The sequence below is a fragment of the Martes martes genome (assembly GCF_963455335.1).
Source record: "Martes martes genome assembly, chromosome: 10".
Taxonomy (NCBI): domain Eukaryota; kingdom Metazoa; phylum Chordata; class Mammalia; order Carnivora; family Mustelidae; genus Martes; species Martes martes.
Genome location: NC_137898.1, coordinates 101,110,293 through 101,132,969, shown reverse-complemented (window position 1 = coordinate 101,132,969; position 22,677 = coordinate 101,110,293). Strand labels below are relative to the sequence as shown.

At 56.3% G+C, this 22,677-nt stretch overlaps 2 protein-coding genes across 3 annotated transcripts; both read left to right on the top strand.

Annotated features, from left to right (window-relative positions):
- The first annotated feature begins 5,334 nt into the window (after nucleotides 1–5,334).
- NLRX1 (NLR family member X1) lies at nucleotides 5,335–16,951 on the top strand. 2 transcript variants are annotated; one of them, XM_080815863.1, is made up of 10 exons: nucleotides 5,335–5,406; nucleotides 7,650–7,777; nucleotides 8,336–8,405; nucleotides 8,840–8,928; nucleotides 9,467–10,086; nucleotides 10,429–11,250; nucleotides 13,830–14,425; nucleotides 14,647–14,733; nucleotides 15,437–15,688; nucleotides 16,088–16,951. In XM_080815863.1, the coding sequence occupies exons 2-10, from the start codon at nucleotides 7,708–7,710 to the stop codon at nucleotides 16,407–16,409; spliced, it is 2,928 nt and encodes a 975-aa protein (XP_080671989.1). In that variant the 5' UTR covers nucleotides 5,335–5,406; nucleotides 7,650–7,707; the 3' UTR covers nucleotides 16,410–16,951. The 2 variants fall into 2 exon arrangements, with proteins under 2 accessions (XP_080671989.1, XP_080671988.1); XM_080815862.1 differs by lacking the exon at nucleotides 5,335–5,406 and adding an exon at nucleotides 5,662–5,810.
- A 1,056-nt stretch (nucleotides 16,952–18,007) lies between these two features.
- Nucleotides 18,008–21,949, top strand: NHERF4 (NHERF family PDZ scaffold protein 4; the record flags this gene model as incomplete). The annotated part of the gene is made up of 9 exons (XM_080816393.1): nucleotides 18,008–18,125; nucleotides 18,458–18,666; nucleotides 18,938–19,127; nucleotides 19,236–19,372; nucleotides 19,627–19,831; nucleotides 20,022–20,218; nucleotides 20,312–20,539; nucleotides 20,684–20,884; nucleotides 21,126–21,949. 9 exons carry the CDS (start codon nucleotides 18,008–18,010, stop codon nucleotides 21,153–21,155), a joined length of 1,515 nt encoding a protein of 504 aa, XP_080672519.1. The 3' UTR covers nucleotides 21,156–21,949.
- Nucleotides 21,950–22,677: the final 728 nt, after the last annotated feature.

Here is a 22,677-nt window from a genome sequence, read left to right as displayed (position 1 = left end):
ACACTTAGCTAATAGAGGTGAAAGCAGGCCTGGTAACCAGGTGTTCCTTCCTCCAGACTCCTCATTCTTGGCATTGGCCAATGGCGCTGATGAGGGTGGATCTGTAAGCTGTGTGGGTGCCCTGGGTATGTGGCATGGGTATGTTCTTTTTTTAAATTTTTAATTATTTTTAAGCATTTTTATTTTATTTTTTTATTTGACAGACAGAGATCACAAATAGGCAGAGAGGCAGGCAGAGAGAGAGGAGGAAGCAGGCTCCCTGGGATCATGACCCGAGCTGAAGGCAGAGGCTTTAACCCACTGAGCCACCCAGATGCCCCATTTTCAAACATTTTTCATTTAAATTCAATTAATTAACATACAACGCATTATTGGTTTCAGAGTGTGATTCATCAGTCTTTTTTTTTATTTTTTTAAAGATCTTATCTGTTTATTTGACACAGGAGGGGCAGCAGTAGAGGGAGAGGGAGAAGCAGGCTTCCCCAGACCCTGGGATCACGACCTGAGCCAAAGACAGATGCTTAACCAACTGAGCCCCCCAGATGCCCTTACCAGTCTTATATAACACCCAGGGCTCATTACATCACATGCCCTCCTTAATGTCCATTACCCACTTACCCCATTCCTTCCATCTCCCTCCCCTCCAGCAGCCCTCAGTTTGTTTCCTATGATTAAGAGTCTCTTATGGTTTGTCTCCCTCTCTGGTTTGGTCTTTTTTCATTTTTTCCTCTCTTCCCTAATGGTCTTCTGTTTTGTTTCTTACATTCCACGTATCAGTGAGATCATATGGTAATTGTCTTTTTCTGACTGACTTATTTCACTTAGCATAATACCTTCTAGTTCCATCCATGTCATTGCAAACAGCAAGATCTCATTCTTTTTTTTTTTTTAAAGATTTTATTTATTTATTTGACAGACAGAGATCACAAGTAGGCAGAGAGGCAGGCGGCGGTGGGGGTGGGGGAAGCAGGCTCCCCACCGAGCAGAAAGCCTGATGCGGGGCTCGATCGCAGGACCCTTGGATCACTACCAGAGCCGAAGGCAGAGGCTTTTTTTTTAAGATTTTTTCTATTTATTTGATAGATAGAGATTACAAGTAGTCAGAGAGACAGGCAGAGAGAGAGGAAGAAGCAGGCTCCCTGCTGAGCAGAGAGCCCAATGTGGGGCTCAATCCCAGGACCCTGAGACCATGACCTGAGCCGAAGGCAGAGGCTTTAACCCACTGAACCACCCAGGCACCCTGATCTCATTCTTTTTGAAGACTGCATAATAGTCGTGTGTGTGTGTGTGTGTGTGTGTGTGTGTGTGTGTGTGTGTACACCACATCTTCTTTATCCATTTTTCTGTTGACGGACATCTGGGCTCTTTCCATAGTTTGGCTATTGTGGACATTGCTGCTATAAACATTGGGGTGCACGTGCCCCTTTGGGTCACTACCTTTGTATCTTTGGAGTAAATACCCAGTAGTGCAATTGCTGGGTCATAGGGTAGCTCTATTTTCAACTTTTTTGAGGAAATTCCATACTGTTTTCCAGAGTGGCTGCACCAGCTTGCATTCCCACCAGCAGTGTAACAGTGTAGGAGGGTTCCCCTTTCTCTGCATCCTCATCAACATTTGTCACTTCCTGACTTGCCAATTTTAGCCATTCTAACTGGTGTGAGGTGGTATCTTATTGTGGTTTTGATTTGTATCTCCCTGATGCTGAGTGATGTGGAGCATTTTTTCACATGTCTGTTGGCCATTTAGATGTCTTCTTTGGAGAAATGTCTGTTCATGACATCTGCCCATTTCTTGACTGGATTATTTGTTCTTTGGGTGTTGAGTTTGATTAAGTTTTTTATAGATTTTGGATGCTAGCCCTTTATCTGTTAAGACATTTGCAAATATCTTCTCCTATTCTGTCAGTTGTCTTTTGGTTTCACTGACTGTTTCCTTTGTTGTGCAAAAGCTTTTTATCTTGATGAAGTCCCAATAGTTCATTTTTTCCCTTTGTTTCCCTTGCCTTTAGAGAAGTGTCTAGCAAGAAGTTGCTGTGGCCGAGGCCAAAGAGGTTGCTGCCTGTGTTCTTCTCTGGGACTTTTTTTTTTTTTAAGATTTTATTTATTTATTTGACAGAGATCACAAGTAGGCAGAGCGGCAGGCAGAGAGAGAGGGGGAAGCTGGCTCCCTGCTGAGCAGAGAGCCCGATGCGGGGTTGATCCCAGGACCCTGAGATCATGACCTGAGACAAAGGCAGAGGCTTAACCCGCTGAGCCACCCAGACGCCCCCTCCTCTAGGATTTTGATGGGTTACTGTCTCACATTTAGGTCTTTCAGCCATTTGGAGTTTATTTTTGTGTGTGGTATAAGGCAATTGTCCAGTTTCATTCTTCTGCGTGTGACTATCCGATCTTCACATGGGTCTGTTCTTGTGGAGGGATACACGTCTCTCTCTTCAGAATTCACCGAGCCCTGGTTGTACCCATAGTGGGGGTGATAGTCGGTGGTCATGAAAGGCAGTGAGAACCAGGAAAAACCCTGGAGCCAAAGCTCTAGGAGGAGAATGGCAGGGACCTCACTGAGCTTACCCCAGCTTTCTCTTTTTCTTCCTCTCCTCTCTCACCCTTGGGGTCACCCTTAGCAGGGCCAAGCCATTGGCCACCAGGACTGCAGATGGGTTGGTGGCCTGAGGTTTGGAGCAAGCAATTGTCCAGAAGTCCTTGAAGGCTGGTGGCAAGACGACCCAAGGAACAGTAGTGCACTGTCTCACCCTCTTCCTTCCTGATCCTGAAGCTTGGGGACTGAAGGGGGGAAGTGGCCTCCACCTGACTAGCAGTGCATGCAGAGCTAAGTGTCCTGGGCTAGATGAGGGTCCCATCTTTTACAGGTGGGGTGTCTGCCTGGAGATGGGCTTTCTCATGAGGGCTTTAGGGTGTTAGTGGGAAGAAGTCAGAGTAGTAGCTTCTGGAACTCTAGCTCCTTCGGGGGGATTCCGGGAGCCACCCTGTCTCTGCAGGGATGCCTGCAGATGGCTTTTTAAAGGCCACGGGTACAAAATCCCACCATTAAGTAATCTTTCTTAAGATTCTTCCTCTTTACTTTCTCTTTCAAAATGTAAATACTCCTAAAAGAGTAAAACATTTATAAATTCACACTTCTACAAGTGCCCCTGGGAGCAAGAGGAGACGAACAGCCTTTCTGGAGCCAGCAAGGGCCATCCAGGCACAGAGAACATCTGTAGAGTGGCTCATGCATTTGCAGGGAAAGCTCTTTGGATTCGAGCAATAACCCCATGAGGCTGCTAGGATGAGTATTATCGTTTCCTCCTTTCACAGAGAAGAAAACCAAGGCTTGGAAAAGCGACTTGAGCAAGTGCTCCAGATACTGTACTCCTGCCGCTGGGAGCCCCCTGCGATTTCTTCCCACCGGTCCCATCAGCCCGCAGAGGTGTGGCACAAATACCCAGGCCTGGCATGCTTTGAAATGGGCCCCCTCTCCCTGAAGGCCAGCCCCCCCGGGACTCAGAGATCACTGCCTTCCCTGTAGCCACCCTCTGTGTCAGGGCCTGTGTGAGGGGCTGGAGGACAGGGAAGAGGCAGGCCGTTCTCCATGCTATGGGTCTATGGGACCCGGCGCCCCATCTTGAGGTCAGATGACAGAGCACATGCCCACAGCGTGACTCACGGTACTTCTGTCTGCAAGAGGCCAAATTATATGTTATTAATAAAGCCTCCATGGCTGTCAAAGCCACTGGGGGCAGGGAGGGGAACAGCTTGCTCTGAGCCATGTCCAGTAACTGTAGCCGGAGGCCTGTCTGTCTCCCATGGCTGGGGAAGTGGAGTGAACCTAGAAGACCCCCAGGTCTGAAATGTCACCCTGAGACCCCATTCATAGCGTTGCTCTATCTCCCCTCTCCTCATCCCTTTCTACGTCCGTCCCCTTTCAGAGCTTCTCTTAAAATGAGAACGTCCCCCTATTGTCTGGAAATGCCCTTCCCTTCCCAGACTTTTTTTTTAAAGATTATATTATTTTTTATTTTTTTAAAAAAAGCTTTTATTTGTTTCTTTGTCAGAGAGAGAGAGAGAGAGAGTGCAAGCAGGGAGAGCAGCAGGCAGAAGGAGAAGCTGGAGAAACAGACTCCCCCCACAGAGCAGGGAGCCTGACGTTGGGCTCGATCCCAGGAACCTGGGATCATGACTGGAGCCGAAGGGAGGCGCTTAACTGACTGAGCCACCCAGGTGCCCCTAAAGATTTTATGTACTGAGGGAGAGAGAGATTGAGAGAACAAGTAGGGGGAGGGGCAGAGGGAGAAGCAGTTTCCCCAAGGAGCAGGGAGCCCGACGCAGGACTTAATCCTCGGACTTGATCCCAGGACCCTGGGATCGTGACTTGAGCTGAAGGCAGACGCTTAACCAAATGAGCCACCCAGGAGCCGGGATCCACAGGGAGCAGGACCAGGGTGGGAACTTCCTGGGCTGTCCCCCTGAGTCGCGCCTGCCCTCCATGGCCCACCCCTTCCCAGACTTATTTAAGATCCAATTCAAATGTCACCTCCTCTTCCAGAATCAGTAACTTCCTCTCCCAGCCTTTCCAAAGGCTTCCTTCCATCAGCCTCTGAAGGACCATCATTTGGGCTACCTGGAGGGAAGCTACCGTCTGGACCCTGCACGCCTTTCTAGCGGTAGCTCAGTAGGAACTCCATGAATGAACACGCCTTCAAGTGTAAACGAAATATCAACTCTGTCTTCAGTCTGGATGGGGAGTAGAGATCACAAAGCCCTCTTCCCAGCCCTGCCCTCAGGAGCCTCTCTACAGCTTCCCCACTGCACACCTCTGTTCAGTGCACACTACACACCTATGTCTGCATGTGGGGTGTGCCCTGGCTGTGGGCGGTGGGTGGCTGTTCCCTGGGTGACTTGGGCCCTGGGTGTGCCCTGTGTGGAAGCAGAGGGATGAGGGTGAGGGCTCTGGGGACCAGGAAGCCCCAGGGCTAGGCTGTGACTGGGTGCTAGACAAGAAGAGCAGGTTGGGGTGGGAGCTCTCCCTCAGCCCCCATTTTTGCTCCTTTCTTGGTCAAAGTGACCAGAAGCCACACACACAGGTTTGGGGGTCTGAAGAGCGCCAGGTACGGAGGGAGGACCCAACAAGGCCTTGACTCAGGTATCTGCTAGGAGGTAGGCTGAGGGGGTGAAGAGGCACCGCGGGAAGAATGTCCTGGGGACCGGTAGGTGGCTCAGGAGGGGCGGGGTGAGGGGTGCCGAGGTAGGAGGACCCAGGCAGGGACTTCTAGTCCCCGCCCTGCCACTTCCTCATTAGGCCAACCCCGGGCACTTCAGGTCAACCCGGGCACGTCAGGTCACCCCTGTGCGCCGCAGCTCCTCCTTCTGCACAATGGGCCGAGCAGCGAGCCCTGCCCGGGAAGGGAGGTAACCGGCTGGCCCTAGCGCGGGGTCACCTGCGGAGTGCGCTGGGCGCGGCGGGGCCCGCCTGGATCGAGGGCTGTGGCCACGGAGGGCGGGCGCGACTCGGGGACAGCCCGTGAAGTCCCCGCCCCGGTCTCCGAGCCCTGCCTCCGCGGGTCGCCAGCGCTCGGGCTGTCCTGCCCGCTGCCCGCGGCCGGCGCCGGCTGCCAGGACTGGCCCGGCTCCGCGCAGGCGGGCGGGGCGGGCGGGACGCGCGGCGGCGCCGGGGCCTCTGGGAAGAAGCGAGAGACGCCGGCAACCGCGGGGGAAGGCCCAACCGGCTCCGCCGCCCCTCGCCCCCGACCGGGCCGCTGCTCGGGGCGCGCGTGCTGCGGGGAGTTCGCCCCCGGACCCGGAGGACCGAACGGGTGCGCTGAGCGGTGGGCATGCCGGCCGCCTCCCTCCTTGGGCTCCGACGCCAGCGGGAACCGGGAGAGCTGTTTGGGCCCCGGTCTGTGCGTGTGTGGAGGGGGAGGGGAGCTCTGGACCCCTGCGAGCACAGCCCCTGCACCCTTCCTGCGGCGCCCCCTCCTTTCCTCTCTGGCCCGCTGAGCTCCGGTGACTTTGGAAATTGCCTTCACCACCGCCCCACCGGCCTGGCGAGTCCCATCTTTTTTTTTTTTTTTTTTTTTTTTTTTAAAGATTTTATTTATTTGACAGACAGAGATCACAAGTAGGCAGAGAGGCAGGCAGAGAGAGAGAGCGGAGGAAGCAGGTTCCCCACCGAGCAGAGAGCCCTTTGTGGGCCTCCATCCCAGTCATGACCCCAGCCGAAGGCAGAGGCTTTAACCCACTGAGCCACTCAGGCGCCCCGCGGGGAGTCCCATCTTGAAGCAGTGGCCCGGGAGCCGGTTTGATCCCACTGAGCTGGTTTTCCCAGCTTCCCAGGGCCCTCTCTTCACCTTTCTCCAGCCCCTGGGACCTCTGCTCCGAGCCCCAGCCCCTCCACTGGTTGGTCCTGCTGGCGGGTGGGCTCCGAGCAGCCGATTTTCCCTAAAGCCTGTCCTGCCCTTAAGGAGCCACTTTTCCGCGGAGACCGGGTGCCAAATAGCAGCACTCCATGTAAGGGGCATCAGGAGAGACTTCCGGGGAGAGGGGGCCTTTGAGCAGGGTCTTAAAAGATTGTGTAGCTTTCCGATAGGGAAGCAAGGCCATTCCAAGCCCAAGGGTATAAACAAAGTCAGAAAAGTGTTAAGCATGAATTTGGGGAGCCTGGCAAATGAGGTACAGGTTGGGGGCAAACTCCAAAAAATAGCTTGTGTGGGCAGACAGGGGGTTTGGACACTACAGGTAACCTAGGATTTTAGGGAGGTGATGGGTGGCAGGGGTGAGGGATTGCGATGGGGTGGGGCGAGACTGAAGGTAGAGGCCGGGAAAGAGACAGAGGGTCCCCAGAAGTCCACAGAGGGCCTAAAGTAGCACAGGAGGGGCATAGGGACCATGCAGTAGGACCAGGCTGGCAAAGCACTGGGAGAAGGGATCAGTAGGACTGTTGCAGCTGCGTGAAGGAGGGGAGAAAGGGTTTGAAGACCAGGAGCTCAGGTTCCTAGTATAAATGTGTGATTGGGAAGATAGGCAGTAAAGGAACAAAAAGGGGAGGCGGGTGAGGAGTGTATGTGGCGGAGCTTAAAGCATGGGCAGGATAGCCACGTGGAGATGTCAAGTAGGAAGTTCATTCTTTCATCTATTTATTATTTATGCCAACCTCAAAGGCAGCTGACATAAAAGTCACAGAGAAGATAAGGCGATAAAATCATTAAAACTCAGCTAACAGGAGCTGATAGCTGCGGGGGAAAAAACACAGAGGAGAGTGGACGATTGTTACTTGAAAACGTAGGTTCAGAAAAGCCGTTGAAAATGAACACGGGACTCATCTGAGCTTGCTGGCCGCCAAGCAAAAAAAAAAAGGACACCTAAATAAAGCAGCAGGGCACCGGGGCTGGGACTCAGGAGCAAGGCAGCTTGGAGGCTCAGCGGGAGACGCAGAGGTGGTAGGAGATAAAATGGCATCCGGCAAGTGGGGGATATAGGAGAGGGAGTCAGTCCCAAGGCCAGCCAGGCCAGGGCACTGGCATTGCTGACATTTAAGAAAGGGCCGGTGCTCCCTGAGGAGGAAGACCTTTCTGTGGCCTCACAGGGAGGTAGAGGGTGGGAAGGGGTGTGTGTGTGTGTGTGTGTGTGGTCCCTTCACACAAGTCTTCTTGCAGAGGAACAGGATAGAAGGTGGCCTGCTAATTGTCCTGAGCTCTGACCTTCTTCCCTACCATGAGGTGGGGCCGCCGTTTGCCCAGGGCCTCGTGGGGCTCTGGTCTGGGAGGAGCGCTCCAGTCTGCAGGTGAGCTGGAAGCAGGGGCTTCTGTTTCTGTCTCTCCTTTCAGAGTCCAGATGGTGTCTCCAAGAGAGCAGGCATCCAGACACCAGGTGTTCTGGCCCTAGCTCTGCCATTCACATGCTGTTGGCCTTGGGCAAGTCACCTCACCTGCCTGAGGTTCCCTTTTTCCCATCCTAAACTAAGGGAGTCAAGCTAGATGATCTTTGAGGGTCCCCGTAGCTACATGAAGTCTAGGATCACTTGTCTGATCTCATTTTGCATTCAACAAATATTTATTAAGTGCATGCTATGTGCCAGACCTTGTGCTAACTTCTAAGTATGTAATTATAAACAAAACCAGATGGGGTCCCTGCTCTCGTGGAGGGGGGTGGGGCAGAAATGAATGTTAATCAAATAATCACACGAGATATAAAATTGCATAGTAACTGCTACAAAGGGGCAGTACATGATGCGATGAGAACAAGTGACAGGAGATTTGATGTAGATGTGAAGTCTGTGTGTCGGTGGGGAAATGTGGGTGGGATCTGAATGTTATTTCTTTCTTTCTCTTTCTCTGTATAGATGAACGAATCCCCTTCCTGATCCACTGGAGTTGGCCCCTTAAAGGGAAGCTGCCCCTTGGGCTCCCTAGGTGAGGCCTCGGGACACATCTGGGCACAGCAGAGTAGCCTGGGAAGGGTCAGGACTTGGAGAGAACTTGACTCCCACCCCCCAGGCTGAGGTTGGTTTTCTGGGAGTGAGGAGGGTACAGAGTCAGCTGCCAGGCCTCAGAGGAAGTTGGTTTACTTTATCTACAGTGTAAGTGACAGTGGGCAGCCAGAGGGAGGATCTGTGGGGGAAGTGGGTGGAGCCTGGCAGTGGCCAGCCTGAGTTCCAGGGGGCAAGACCTCAGTTCCCCCGGGAAGAGTATGAGAATCAGACAAGGCTCTCAACTTGGGTGTCCAGAGTCAGGCCTAGATCTCGGAAAGCTAGAAGTCAGCAATTCACATGGGCCTGGGCTCTGAGCCTGTCCAGAGGCTGAGCCCAGGAGCCAAGCCCCAGCTCATTTCTTCTCCATGCTCTCAGGGCCTTTGTACGTCACCGTGGAAGCTCAGCAGGCAGTGGTCCTACATCCGGAAGCCGTGGAAAGTTGTTCCAGGGCATCTCTGCATCGGGTAAAGGGACTGACTGCTCAGTCGGCCTGAGGGGAGGAGCTGGCTGGGATCCCAGGGGCAAGGGATGAAGAGGTGGGGAGTTGGGTCTGCAGGGAGAAGAAGGCAGGAAGAAGGAGGCATAGAGGATCCACTGCCATCATCCATCAGTGGGCAAACCCTCCCCTGTCGCCCTATTGTCCACCCATCCATGTCTCCCTTCCTGCAACACTTGTGCAGTGCACACCCACACGCTTGCCATGTACAAAGCACTGGGAGGGGTACATCATCCCGACTTTCAACAAACTGGGTCTAACAGGCAAGTGGAGATTGCACACAGACAACCACACAACCGTTCAACCCAGGTTTGGTGTTACTGGTCTCTTGGCTTGCCTCTTTCTGCCATGGGGGGTTCCAAACTTCCTGGGAGAGTCCTATATACACAGCCCCGTCCTGGGTCTCTGTGTCCTGGTGCTGCATCTTGCTCTGTGGCCTGACCAGCCCTAAGCTCCTGCACCTTCCTGCCCCTTTCCTTGACCCATTCCCCTTGCCTCCCATCCAGAAGCCGTCGAGCGCCACCGCCGGAATCTGGCTGAGTGGTTCAGCCGGCTGCCCAGAGAAGAGCGCCAGTTTGGCCCAACCTTTGCACTGGACACGGTCCATGTAGACCCTGTGATCCGCGAGAGCACCCCAGATGAGCTGCTTCGCCCGCCAGCGCAGCTGGCCCTGGAGCACCAACACCCCACCGCTGGGCTCCCCCCACTGGCCCTGTCCCAGCTCTTTGACCCCGATGCCTGTGGGCGCCGGGTGCAGACAGTGGTGCTGTACGGGACAGTGGGCACGGGGAAGAGCACGCTGGTGCGCAAGATGGTCCTGGACTGGTGTTACGGGCGCTTGCCAGCCTTTGAGCTGCTTGTCCCCTTCTCCTGCGAGGACCTGTCCTCCCTGGGCTCTGCCCCAGCCTCCTTGTGCCAACTTGTGGCTCAGCGCTACACGTCCCTGAAGGAGATCCTGCCTCTGATGGCAGCTGCTGGGTCCCGCCTGCTTTTTGTCCTGCACGGCCTGGAGCGGCTCAACCTCGACTTTCGGTTAGCGGGGACAGGGCTTTGCAGCGACCCTGAGAAGCCAGAGGCGCCAGCTGCCATCATTGTCAACTTGCTGCGCAAATACATGCTGCCTGAGGTGAGTGTCCTCCCGGCCCGCCCTGACCTGTCCCCTAAGGACTTTGGTGTCCCCAGCCCATGTGTTTACTGGTGTGGGAGCACCAGCTCTCCACCAGTTCAGACCTGCCCCGCCACATCCCAGCTGTGTGTCTTTGAGCAAGTCCCTAACTTCCCTGAGCTTGTTTCCTTCCCTCCTGGAACTGTCCCGATCAGATTAGATCCCAGGGTCCCAGCTGGGGCTCAGTCATAGAATTACGATGCTCACCCTCATCCTCGGACGCTCGCTCTGCGGGGGCTTTCCGAGGAGTGAGGCAGTCAGGACATGGAGGTCCTTCCTAACCCTCAACCGTGCATTTCCCAGGCCAGCATTCTGGTGACTACCCGGCCCTCTGCCGTCGGCCGAATCCCCAGCAAATACGTGGGCCGCTATGGCGAGATCTGTGGCTTCTCTGACACCAACCTGCAGAAGCTCTACTTCCAGCTCCGCCTCAACCAGCCGGACTGTGAGACGGGCGCCGGGGGTGCGGGGATCTCGGCCACGCTGGCTCAGCGGGACAGCCTGGTGGAGATGCTGTCCCGCAACCTGGAGGGGCACCACCAGATCGCCGCCGCCTGCTTCCTGCCCTCCTACTGCTGGCTGGTGTGTGCCACCTTGCACTTCCTGCACGCCCCCACGCCACCCGGGCAGACCCTCACCAGCATTTACACCAGCTTCCTGCGTCTCAACTTCAGCGGGGAGACGCTGGACAGCACTGACCCCTCCAACCTGTCCCTCATGGCCTACGCCGCCCGGACCATGGGCAAGTTGGCCTACGAGGGGGTGTCCTCCCGCAAGACCTACTTCTCCGAAGACGACGTCCGCGGCTGCCTGGAAGCCGGCCTCAAGGCGGAGGAAGAGTTCCAGCTGCTGCACGTCTTCCGCCGGGACGCCCTGCGGTTCTTCCTGGCTCCGTGCGTGGAGCCAGGGCACCGGGGCACCTTTGTGTTCACCGTGCCTGCCATGCAGGAGTACCTGGCCGCCCTCTACATCGTGCTGGGCTTGCGGAAGACGACCTTGCAGCGGGTGGGCAAGGAGGTGGCCGAGCTCGTGGGCCGTGTCGGGGAGGACGTCAGTCTGGTCCTGGGCATCGTGGCCAAGCTTCTGCCCCTGCGAGCCCTGCCTCTGCTCTTCAACCTGCTCAAGGTAACAGCCCGAACGCGCCAGGCTGTCTGCGCCCCGTATTCCCCCTTCACCCCTTGCTCCCCTCCCAGGAGGCGACTGCTACTTCCTGCATAGCCGTCTTCCTGACCCTGGTTTCAGATTTGGGCAATCTGGCTTTTCATGGGGTTGAGACACAAGGGAGGGAGAAAGAAAAGCCACAGGCGGAGCAGGGCTTGGAGATGGGAGGAGGATGCAAGGCCTTTCCTCACAGTCCTGTGACCCGGATGACAATTGTCTTTTTGTGTTTCTTCTCGTCTTTGTCGGCGGGAGGCCGGAGTCGCTACAGTCCGGGGTCTGTGCACTGCTTTGTGGGCCCCAGAAACTCCACTGTATCGGTTCCTCCAGAGGTGGTTGGACTCTGGGAATGATGACTCATCCTAACAAAATCACCAGAGACAAGTTTATAAAGCAGATGCCATTTTATTCATTTATACCGGGAGGGTAAATGGCATTGGTAATTGGCTTAGGATAGTGCAGGCCTGCTCCAGGATCCCAATTACGAGCCCGGGGACTGTGTTCTGAACAGGGAGGATGCGCTAGGGTTTTGAGGGGAGGAAGGAGGCACCCTCCGGTAATGTCTCTCAGTGCCTCGTCAATGAAATATTATTATGATTCCTTTTTAGATAAAGACACTGAGGCTCACAGGGGCTAAGTAATTTGAACAAGGTCACTCAGATAGTAGAAGAGCTAGGATCTGAGTCCAGATCCTAGTTTTGTGATTCTGAACCCTGTGCTCTCTCAGCTAAACCTGCTGATATATTATGGATATTGCTGTTCAGCTTCCGTGCCTTGCTAGGTAACCCTGGTCCTCTCTAGGAAAGTTTCGGTAGCTCGTCTTGAGGCAGCAGAGCCCTGGTCAGTGCTGGCAAAATTTTAACAAGTTTTCCTTTTTTATAGGCAACAAAGCATAAGGGTTAGGATCAGGGATTCGGTAATCCAGCCACGTGGGTTCAAATGCAGGCTCTGCCGCTTCTTAGCTGTGTGATCTTGGACAAGTTACTTAACCTCTCTGTGCCTCCAAGTCCTTATCTGTTAAATGGGGATAATACAATGTATATCATGGGCCTAATATGAGGGTTAAATGTGTTCATCCTCAGGACCTGGCACATAGGAAGTTTCTATTTCAATGTTTCTTAAACCTCAAAAACAGGCTCAGGCAGCCTACCCCTTCTGCCACCATTGCCTCAGATGGGGGGCATGGCCATTGGTGAGGCCAGCCCACCCCTTTGAGGACGGGCTCGCATGCTCTGGATCACGGCGAGAGGCTGTGGTCTCCTGACGGGTTTCACCCTATGGTTAGCACCCCAGCTCCGGGCCCTCTGGGAGGGAGCGCTGCCTAGCAGAGGACTAGTCCTGTCTGTTTCTTCAGCCCTATTGAATCCGCCTCACCACGTGACATTTCCTCATCTTGTCACCAGGTGACTGTTGAGAGAGAAGCACTTGAATCTCCATGGCAGGAACCTCACCTGTAAAATGTGAAGAACAAAACAAAACCCAAAACCAGTCAGTCATTAGAGAAGAGACCACAAAATAGCCTCGTGGCTCCTTGCCAGAGGTCTGGGCCCCTTCTTGCTTTTCAGCCCTAACCCAAGGCCGGGAGCCGTTGTCCCAAACCCAAACATTAATTTCTCCAACAAGTATTTGAGCCCTTGCTGTGTGCCAGGCACTGTGTTAGAGTCTGAGGAAGAAACAGTGACTAGAACCCTGGCTTTCTGCCCTTTCTGGCCCTCCAGTAAGAACACAAACAGGTCACCATAACCATGTCATTTAAAGGTGTGCTAAGGGCCTGGAGAGCAAAGTTCTAGTGTTGTGAAGGTGTGTAAGAGGGGGAGCTGGGTTGGTGGTGGTGGGGGGGATAGGGAAAACCTCTCTACAGGAGGGGCATTTACTCTGATCCCTGGAGGATTGATTGATCCCCTACTACGGGGAGAAGAATGGGGGGGACAGCACCCCAGGAAGAGTACAGCTTTGAAGGAAGAGAACTATGGTACTGTCAAAAAAAAAAAAATCCTAATAATGAGAAAAGCTGAAAGCACAGAAGCAGAGTGCGTGAGTGCGAGAGGTCTGTAGAAGGAGACAGTGGGGCTGGCTGGGGCCAGATCCTGCAGGGCCTGGAAGGAGCAGGAGCGAAGCCAGTCATGGTAGCTGGGATGACCATGGTGGTACAGAGGGTGGGCGTGTCTTCACAACATCTAGCCTGGTACCAAACAAAAGGCATGGCAGATGCTAATTCCTTCCTACCACTGGGCTTGCAAATGTATGGGGCGTTTGGGGAAAAAGAATTTCCTAAGGGCCTGAGGGTATGACGCAAGTGTTGAGAGGGGAGTCTGGAAAGGTCAATTTGGGGCCAAATCATGACCCGTTTTCTATTCCACATGGGCAGTGGGGAGCCACAGCAGGTGCTACAGGGGTGGGGGGGTGTAATGTGATCAGACAAATGGTGCCGCGGGTTTGAGAGGGATGGCAAGGCCGGAGCAGGGAGGGAGAGCGGCCCCTTGGGCTGAGCTTCGAAGGGAGCGGGAGGCCCGAGGCTGCAGCACCTTCCCTGCATGCTCTCCCAGGTGGTGCCGAGAGTGTTTGGGCGCGTGGTTGGTAAGAGCCGCGAGGCGGTGGCCCAGGCCATGGTGCTGGAGATGTTCCGAGAGGAGGATTACTACAACGATGACGTCCTAGACCAGATGGGTGCCAGTATCCTGGGCGTGGAGGGCCCGCGGCGGCACCCGGACGAGCCTCCCGAGGACGAGGTCTTCGAGCTCTTCCCCATGTTCATGGGGGGGCTCCTCTCCGCACAAAACCGGGCCGTGCTGGCTCAGCTCGGCTGCCCCATCAAGACCCTGGATGCCCTGGAGAACGCCCAGGCCATCAAGAAGAAGCTGGGTAAGCTGGGCCGGCAGGTGCTGCCCCCGTCCGAGCTCCTTGACCACCTCTTCTTCCACTATGAGTTCCAGAATCAGCGCTTCTCTGCCGAGGTGCTCAGCTCCCTGCGCCAGCTCAACCTTGCGGGGGTGCGCATGACACCTGTCAAGTGCACGGTGGTGGCGGCCGTCCTGGGCAGCGGGAGGCATGCACTGGATGAGGTGAACTTGGCCTCCTGTCAGCTGGACCCTGCCGGGCTGCACACGCTCATGCCTGTCTTCCTGCGTGCTCGGAAGCTGGGGTGAGGACCCCTGAAGAGTGGAGAGGGTTAGGGGTGAAGGGGCTGGAAGAGAAGGTGCTAGGGAGGCCAGAGGTGGGGAGGAAGGAGCAGAGGGTGGGATGAAGAAGTCTGGTGTGTGTGGAGGTGATGAGCAGTGGGAGGGAGGGCACCGTGGGTGGGCCGGCTCCGTGCTGAGCTCCTTCCTTGCTTCTCCCCTCCCCTCCGGCCACCTCCTGTTCCAGCTTGCAGCTCAACAGCCTGGGCCCCGAAGCCTGCAGTGTCCTCCGGGAACTGCTGCTGCATGACCAGTGCCAAATTACCACCCTGCGGTAAGTGTTTCGGGAGCAGAGCTGGAGGGAGGTTCCCCCCCATCCTGGTGGCAGGCTGAGGTCAAGGGTGAGCTCATGCCTGGCACTGGCCCACCCATGCTGTGGTAGAGGGGGTGGGAGCGTAGACCCTGGCCTGCCCCCTCTCCCCAGGTCCAGTGCGAGCAGCAGGGTAGACCAACGATACTTCCAGGAATAGGTGCTCAGAAACCCAGTGCCGGCGGGGGGTGGGATAATACCCAGGCTGGTTGCCTGGTAACAGTACCACTGATGCCCTCCCAGAATGTTCCTTGTTGCCTCGCAAGGATGACCCTAATGCTGGGTGCTCAGTAGATGCTTCCAAAGTGCTGGCTGATTTACTAGGAGCCCAGAAGCCTGGTTGGAGGAAGGGGAGGTGAATGAGGAGGGGGAGGACCCTGGGGCAGGGGCCTCTGCGTGGGAGGTAAGAAAAGGAGGAAGAGGAGGAATAGTAATGATGAAGAGTGGGGAGTCAAGGGAGGAGAAGCTGGCTCCCACCCTGCTCTCCCTCCCCTGCAGTGTGCCATACTCCCTGCTTCTTCCTTCCCTTCCCCCAGCCCCCACATTTCTTTGTGTCTGGGCTCCCCTCCACCCCAGGCTGTGTGTCCTTTGGGTCCAAGTCCCGAGGGAAGTCCTGTGGCAAATCCCTGCCACAGGCCCTCATCTCCTGGGGTGCATGTGGCTGTAGGCTGTCCAACAACCCGCTGACGGCGGCTGGTGTGGCCCAGCTGGTGGAGGGGCTGGCGGGGAACAGCTCGCTGACGCACCTGTCCCTGTTGCACACGGGCCTCGGGGATGAGGGCCTGCAGCTGCTGGCCGCCCAGCTGGACCGGAATCGACAGCTACAGGAGCTGAATGTGGCCTACAACGGCGCTGGCGACACGGCGGCCCTGGCCCTGGCACAAGCCGCCCGGGACCACCCTTCCTTGGAGCTGTTGCAGTAAGTCTGGCCCCCACCCTGGCCAGGAGCTCCTGGTCTCCACTGGTTTTTTCCTGTGGTAGGGCCTGTCCTCTATCCTTGCCTTCTCATGGATCTCTGTGGACCGGCTTCTGAACCAACCTGCCCGTCTGTGATTGGCCCTTACCCTGCCCTGGTCCCCTACTACCGTTTCTCTTAGGATCCTGGTGGCCCCGTCTTACTGTCCCTGGTCCTGCTGAATTCAGATGTCATCCCTGCCCCCTGTTGGCCACCACCCCGTCTCTGGCTCACTGCAGACACCTGCCCCATTACGTTCCATAGCCAGGGGATGAGTTATGAGAATTCTCCGCTCTGCCCCGCACCCTCTGTCCTCTGTCTCAGAGCTCCGCTGAGCGGTATCTTCTCTTCTGTCTCTTCCAGCCTCTACTTCAATGAGCTGAGCTCAGAGGGCCGCCAGGCCCTGCGGGACTTGGGTGGCACTGCTAAAGGGGGTGCTCGGGTCGTGGTGTCACTGACAGAGGGGACAGCAGTGTCCGAGTACTGGTCGGTGATCCTTAGTGAAGTCCAGCGGAACCTCAACAGCTGGGATCGGGGCCGCGTCCGCCGCCACCTTGACCTTCTGCTTCGTGATCTGGAAGACAGCCGAGGGGCCACCCTTAACCCCTGGCGCAAGGCCCAGCTGCTGCGAGTGGAGGGTGAGGTCAGGGTCCTCCTGGAGCAGCTGGGAGGCTCTGGAACCTGAAGCAGGGGCAGCAGTCACCTAGCGGTGTGACCCCTGGCCCCAAGATCCTTCCCTCTGTGGCCTCCTGGTTTGCATTACTACTTCTAGAAAGACCCCTTTGGGGCTGGAGGTAAAGGGAGGAGCACACCTGTGGCAGTGGCTCTCCTGGGGCAAGTCCATCCGTGGCTTCCAGGTCTGGAATTTCCAGGGATATGGAACAGGCCTCTCCATTCAAGAGGAAGACTGAGAAAGACTTCAAGCCGACAGGTGCCCTGGGGCACTACCAACCTTGCCTCTCTGCTCTCGGGAGCGTCTGACTGTGCCACCAGGGGGCGCACTTCTTAAGTCGCCTTTGCCGAAGGTGCAGCCTTCCAGCTGTTGGAGGGCCTGCCCTTTCTGCCTTGCTGCTTGTCGAGGACGCCCAAGATGCCCCCTGCCACTTTCCAATCGTGTTGGTGCCTTCTCCCCTTCACACCTCCTTCCTCATCACCCTACCTGTGCTCAGGTGCTCCAAGGGCCCTGTGCCGTGCCTTGCTTCCATTAAAAAGCTGTGTCTTCCTCCTACTGTGGCCTCCTCCTTGCCCGGTGCTTTCAGGAAAGGGTACTGTGTTTGGTCGTTCTGGTAAACTACTGACCACATTCGGTCACAGGTGGTTCTCCGGCACTAGGTTCAGAGGCAGTGAGGGCTGAGGCGGGGGGCGGGGGGCATGAACAAGATCCTGGGGGGTGGGGGGAGGCCATGCTGGGCCTTAGGACCCCTATCACCTTTTCCAACATACTTATCCCAGGCTCGGAATTACAGTGACCAGCAAGCCATCCGCCTTTGTCTGCCCAGAGCAGAAGCTGGGACAGCAGCAGAGTCTCCGGAGGAAGTCCGGGGCCCAGAAATGGGGGCAGGAGGAACACACAGACTTCCCCAGAGGATAAGACTGTCCTCCCGTTAACCATTACCCTGCTGCTTCTAAGGCAGTGTCTTTAAGGAGGCGGGACGTGGCAGGGTTGGTGGGAGGGTCAGCTGGTTTTGATGAACCTTGTCCCTACCCTGAGCGCTGGGTCGCTGGTCCAACTATGGAGGCAGCTACAGGTAGGAGGCCAGGAGAAATCCTCCGGTGGGGGCTTTAGGGCAGTGAGAGGGCAGGGTGGGAGGTAGAGGCTTCCAGGACCAGAGTGTACTTGATGTTGTGACTTGGAGACCTAAGGCAAATAGACCCAAGTTAGGAGAGAAGAGGTGAGTGGAGAGGTCTGCCTTCCTGGTCCACGCCCTGTCCTGCTATGTTCAGATTTCTGTGCCAGGGACTAGGAGGAGAAGGGAAGGGAGAGGAAGGGAAGATTTTTCTGGAGCAGAATGGAGGGGGCAAGCCCTGAGTGTGGGGGTTCCCCTGAGTCCTTTTAGTTAATGACCCTGGAAGAGGAGTCGGGGTAGGGAGAGAATGCAGCCCTCCTCCCCTCATCCCTTCTTTGCACAGCAGGTCTTCGGGACACAGCCTCCTTGACTCGGTAAGTGCCTAAGTGCCATGCAGTGCTGGGAAGGGTTGGGGCCGGGAGCAGAGGGTCTCCAAGGTGGGGAGGCTCTTCAGCTGCCATTCGCCCCTCAAGTAGAGGCTGGGACCAGAGTCCAGATGTCATCAGCTCGCTCCTACCTGCATCCCTCGCCTCCTTGCAGGAAGTTTGAGTTTAACCCAAAGTTGGGCATTGATAATCCTGTCCTCTCTCTGGCTGAAGACTTCGACCCCTCCGGTAACCCCCTTGCCCTGGGCAACCGTTCCCTTTCCCCAGAGATACCACAGCTCCTCACGCCTTCCATCTCCTTGGTAACCACTCCACTCTGCCTCCCTCTGATAGCAGCCTTGGTGGGGAGTAAGTGCATGGAGGTAGGAAGGGGTTGGCTGCTTTCTTCTGTCCAAGCCACTCTGCCCACATGGTATTTAGCCTCACTGTCCAACACCTAACTGGGTAGAAGCCTGCCTGGTGCCCTATCACAAGGGCAGGGTCGGCCAGGCCAAGGTGACCTGTACTTGGGCCGTATCCCCTCCCCTCCCCCTCTTCTGTTGCCTCCCCCTCCCCCCCAGATCTCCAGCGCCTGCGTCGGCCTCGTTTCTGTCTGCTGAGCAAAGAGGAAGGCAGGAGTTTTGGCTTCCACCTGCAGGAGCTGGGCAGGGCTGGGCCTGTGGTGTGCAGGGTGGACCCAGGCACCTCTGCCCAGTACCAGGGCCTTCGGGAAGGGGACCGGATCCTGGGGGTGAATGACCGAATCGTGGAATGTGAAGACTACGCTGTGGTGAGGTTGGGCCGGGGGACTCCCTGTGGAATCGAAGGACGCTCCACGGCACCTCGGGGAGAGAGGAGCCAGGGGGCCCCCTCCCTGGTTATAGGCGGGCAGTACCCAAGCCTCTGCCTCCCCCGCCTCCCGGGATCTGGGGCTGTCCAGGTGGGAATGGTTGAGTGAAGGTGTCCACACAGCTGGGTCGGGGGAGTTAAATGTAGGCTCTGGGGAGGGGGCGTTGGCAGGAGGGGCGGGCCCCACCTCATGCCACGCCCCCTCGGTTTAGGTGGTTCGCTGCATCCGGGCCAGCGGGCCCCGGGTGCTGCTGACCGTCTTGGCGCAGCACGTGCATGATGTCGCTCGAGCTCAGCAGGGGAACAGCGCCCACCTCTGTCCTCCTCTCGGCCCTGGGGTCCGGCCCCGACTGTGCCACGTAGTGAAAGACGAGGGTGGTTTTGGCTTCAGTGTCTCCTACAGTGAGCTTAGGGGCTCAGGAGGGAGGTCAGGAGGGGGATCTCAGCCCTGTTCAGGGCAGACAGCAGACTGAAACTTGCTTTTTTTTTTTTTTTTTTTTTGGCTTGCAGGCCATCAGGGTCCTTTCTGGCTGGTGCTGAGTACTGGAGGAGCAGCTGAGCGGGCAGGGGTGCCCCCTGGGGCCCGGCTGCTGGAAGTGAACGGGGTCAGCGTGGAGAAGTTCACTTATAACCAGCTCAGCAGGAAGGTATGGCTGTATGTTACGTTTCCCCATTCATCCTCACCCACCTGGGCCCCAGGGCTTTGCCTCGGGCAGCCGATTCCTCCCCCTGCATCTCATCTGAATTTGACCTTCTACCTCCTGCCACCCTTCCCTTGACAGTTGGTCCTAGGCTCTGCTCTCCCCCACCTTGCTGCCTCCCTCCTGGGGCTGTGAGGAGCGCTTGCCTCTGCCCTCCCCACCCAGATGCTTGATGCTGATGCCCCACTGGGTCCCCACAGCTTTGGCAGAGTGGAGACCAAGTGACCCTGCTGGTGGCAGGGCTAGAGGTGGAGGAACAGTGTCGCCAGCTGGGAATGCCCCTGGCTGCACCCCTGGCAGAGGGCTGGGCACTGCCCACCAGGCCCCGCTGTCTGCACCTAAAGAAAGGGCCCCAGGGCTTTGGGTTCCTGCTTCGTGAGGAGAAAGGTCTTGACGGTCGCCCCGGTGAGTGGGAGCCCCAGAGATGGGTCGGGAAGGTGTGGCTTGGGGGTGGTGCACAAAAAACCCCAGCCCTGAGCCTCCACCCTCCTCCTCCTCCTGTGTACACCCTGGCTCAGTTCCTCCGTGTGCCCACAGTGGCCCCGGGGCTGGTGCTGGGGTTGGGGGAGGAGCGCTGAGGATGTTTATGTCCCAGGACAGTTCCTGTGGGAGGTGGACCCAGGACTGCCAGCTGAGAAAGCCGGGATGCAGGCTGGGGACCGGCTGGTGGCTGTGGCTGGGGAAAGTGTGGAGGGGCTGGGCCATGAGGAGACGGTGGCCAGGATCCGGGCGCAGGGCTCCTGTGTCTCCCTCATTGTTGTCGACCCTAAAGCTGACCGCTTCTTCAGCATGGTGCGAGTGCGGGGCGGGGGCTGGAGTGCGGGCGGGAATGGAGCAGGGCTCAGGCAGAGAGGCCACAGGTCTGTTCTACCCGCCTCCGTCCAGGTTCGCTTGTCCCCACTTCTCTTCTTGGAGAGCACAGAGGCTCCTGCCTCCCCGCAGGAAACCTGCTCGGTCTCTCTGGTTGAAACCAAGGACCTACCAGTTGAAGACACAGCTGTGCCTCTTGTCCCAGACGGCTCCCGCCAGTGCTCCCTATACCCTGCGCCTGGCGGTGGCTATGGCTTCCGACTTAGCTGTGTGGCCAGTGAGCCTCGAATCTTCATCTCCCAGGTGACTTATGCCCCATGGGCCTTGGATCTTTCCAATCATTTGCCTCCTGATGAGCCTTCATCTGCTTGCCTCCCGAGGTCTTAGAACAATCCAGCAACTTTTCCGTGGTATCCCATGTTCTGTGACCCCTCTCTTTGCCACCAGGTGACCCTAGGAGGCTCAGCTGCCCAGGCAGGGCTGCAAATGGGAGACGTGATTCTGGAGGTGAACGGGTGTCCCATGGGTGGAGAGAATGACCTGGAAAAGCTTCAGCAGCTGGCTGTGGCTGAGCCACCGCTCCACCTGAAGCTGGCAGCGAGGTCTTGCCAGGGCTCGGAAGCCTGCAATCCCCCTGGGTTTGGAGAGGTAAGATAGAAGAGACAGATGGACTGCAGGCAGCCAGAGAAGGATAGAGGGAGTCAGAGAAGGGAACCACAGGGTGAAGCAGTGTGGGACATGCAGGTTGGGATGTTAGGCCATGATAGGTGGGGACAGAAGGACCCATGGACCTCGCTGCCATTCCTGGGCATCACAGGGCAGGTGGGCACAGGGAAAATGTTTACTCTTCTCATCCTTGAATGACCTTCTCTCTTCTCTCTCTGCTCAGGACTGGGCTCCAGTGTCAGAGCTGCTATAGTCCTCTCCTGCTTGGCACAGACCTGCCCAGTGGCCTTCCTGTCTTCACTCTCCTGCTTGTGATGGTAGGAGCTGAGAAGCTCTCTTTAAGCCAGAAGGGACAGCTCTAGGATTCTGGGCACCTCCAATCACAGGACTGCCCTGGGTCTCCCTCCCTTCCCTTGGGCCCACCTCCCAGAAGAAGGTGTGGCCAGAGGCCTTAGCCAGCCCCACTAGGGGGCGGTCTGTCCTCTGGTTCCACAGGAAGTCCTATGGGAGCTTTGGGAGTTGTGTCCCACTGATGGAGTTCTGCCTGAAACAAGTGCTGGGATTTAAAAGAAATTATACTCTTTCCCGGCACAGAGCTCCTAAAGCCCTTGGAATTTCCTAAGTAGTAAGAGTGATCTTCTTTTATTCATAACAAGCCCTTTTCAACCAAACCTAACTTTGTTAAGGAAGTGACTTTTGGAAAACACCTAAGGATGGGCGGCTGGTTGCCAGGGAAACCAACCAGGTGATTAGATGGCTGGAACTTTCAGCCTACCCCACCCCCACGCAGGGCCTCCTGGGAGAGGGGAGGTGCTGGAGGTGGAATGAATCACCAACCACCAATGGTGTCATGGACCATGACTCCATAGTAAACAAAGCCTCCATGAAAAACCAAAAAGATGGAACCACACAGAGATGCTGGGAGGGCGGCACCCCCAAAGAGGACACAGGCTTCCAATGCTCGTGCCTTTCCCCCAGCAAACCTGCCACCTGGCTCTTCCTGAGTTGTGTCCTTCATAATAAACTTGGAAGCTAGTGAGTAAACCGTTTCTCTGGGTTCTGTGAGTCACGCTAGCAGATGATGGAACCTGAGGAGGGGTTCGTGGGAACCTCAGTTTTTCCACCAATGGGTCAGAAGCACAGGAGACGAGCTGGACTTGACACAGGCTTTTCAAGTGTGGGCAGTCTTGTGGGACTGAGCCCGAGGCCTGTGGGATCGGATGCTCTCTTCACATCGGTGGTGCCAGAATGGAATTAAATCGTAAGATACCCAGCTGGTGTCCACAGAGCTGTTAGGGAATTGCTTGGTGACCCCTTCCACGTGACCGGAAGTGAAGTAGTAATGGGTGTTTGTTATAAAATAGAGGAGGGACACAGAGTTTCCTTTAGTGAGGCTGTGAAGCTGGCTAGGATTGTTCCAGATGGAACTTACCCCAGGCATGACTCTTGGACTCTCGCATATATTGCAAGAATTTGAAGGGCAGCTACACCTTCCCTCTGGAGGCACCTTAGGATTGTGGGGGCTGGTGCATGGTCATGTAGGTTTATTATAGAAAGGGCCTTGCCCCCACGAATCTGGCTGCCTGTTTTGGCAGGGGGAAGGAGAATAGAGGATGGTGATTGAAGGGCCCCAGAAAGGCCTCAGACTCAAAGCCTGGGGCCCATTTTCTCTAAGAGAGGAGCTGAGAGTTTGTCAAATTTCTCTCCTCTCTTTCAGTCTCCAGGGCAATGGGCCAGCCCAGAACCAAGGTGCCCCCAAAGGAGACACTCATATC

What these genes read in the sequence shown, in the direction of transcription:
- NLRX1 (XM_080815863.1), top strand. Translation starts at nt 7,708, where the DNA reads ATGAGGTGGGGCCGCCGTTTGCCCAGGGCCTCGTGGGGCTCTGGTCTG. An exon ending in CTGCCCCTTGGGCTCCCTAG is followed by an intron (nt 8,406 to 8,839) that starts GTGAGGCCTCGG and finishes CCATGCTCTCAG; the next exon opens with GGCCTTTGTACGTCACCGTG. An exon ending in TGCCAAATTACCACCCTGCG is followed by an intron (nt 14,734 to 15,436) that starts GTAAGTGTTTCG and finishes ATGTGGCTGTAG; the next exon opens with GCTGTCCAACAACCCGCTGA.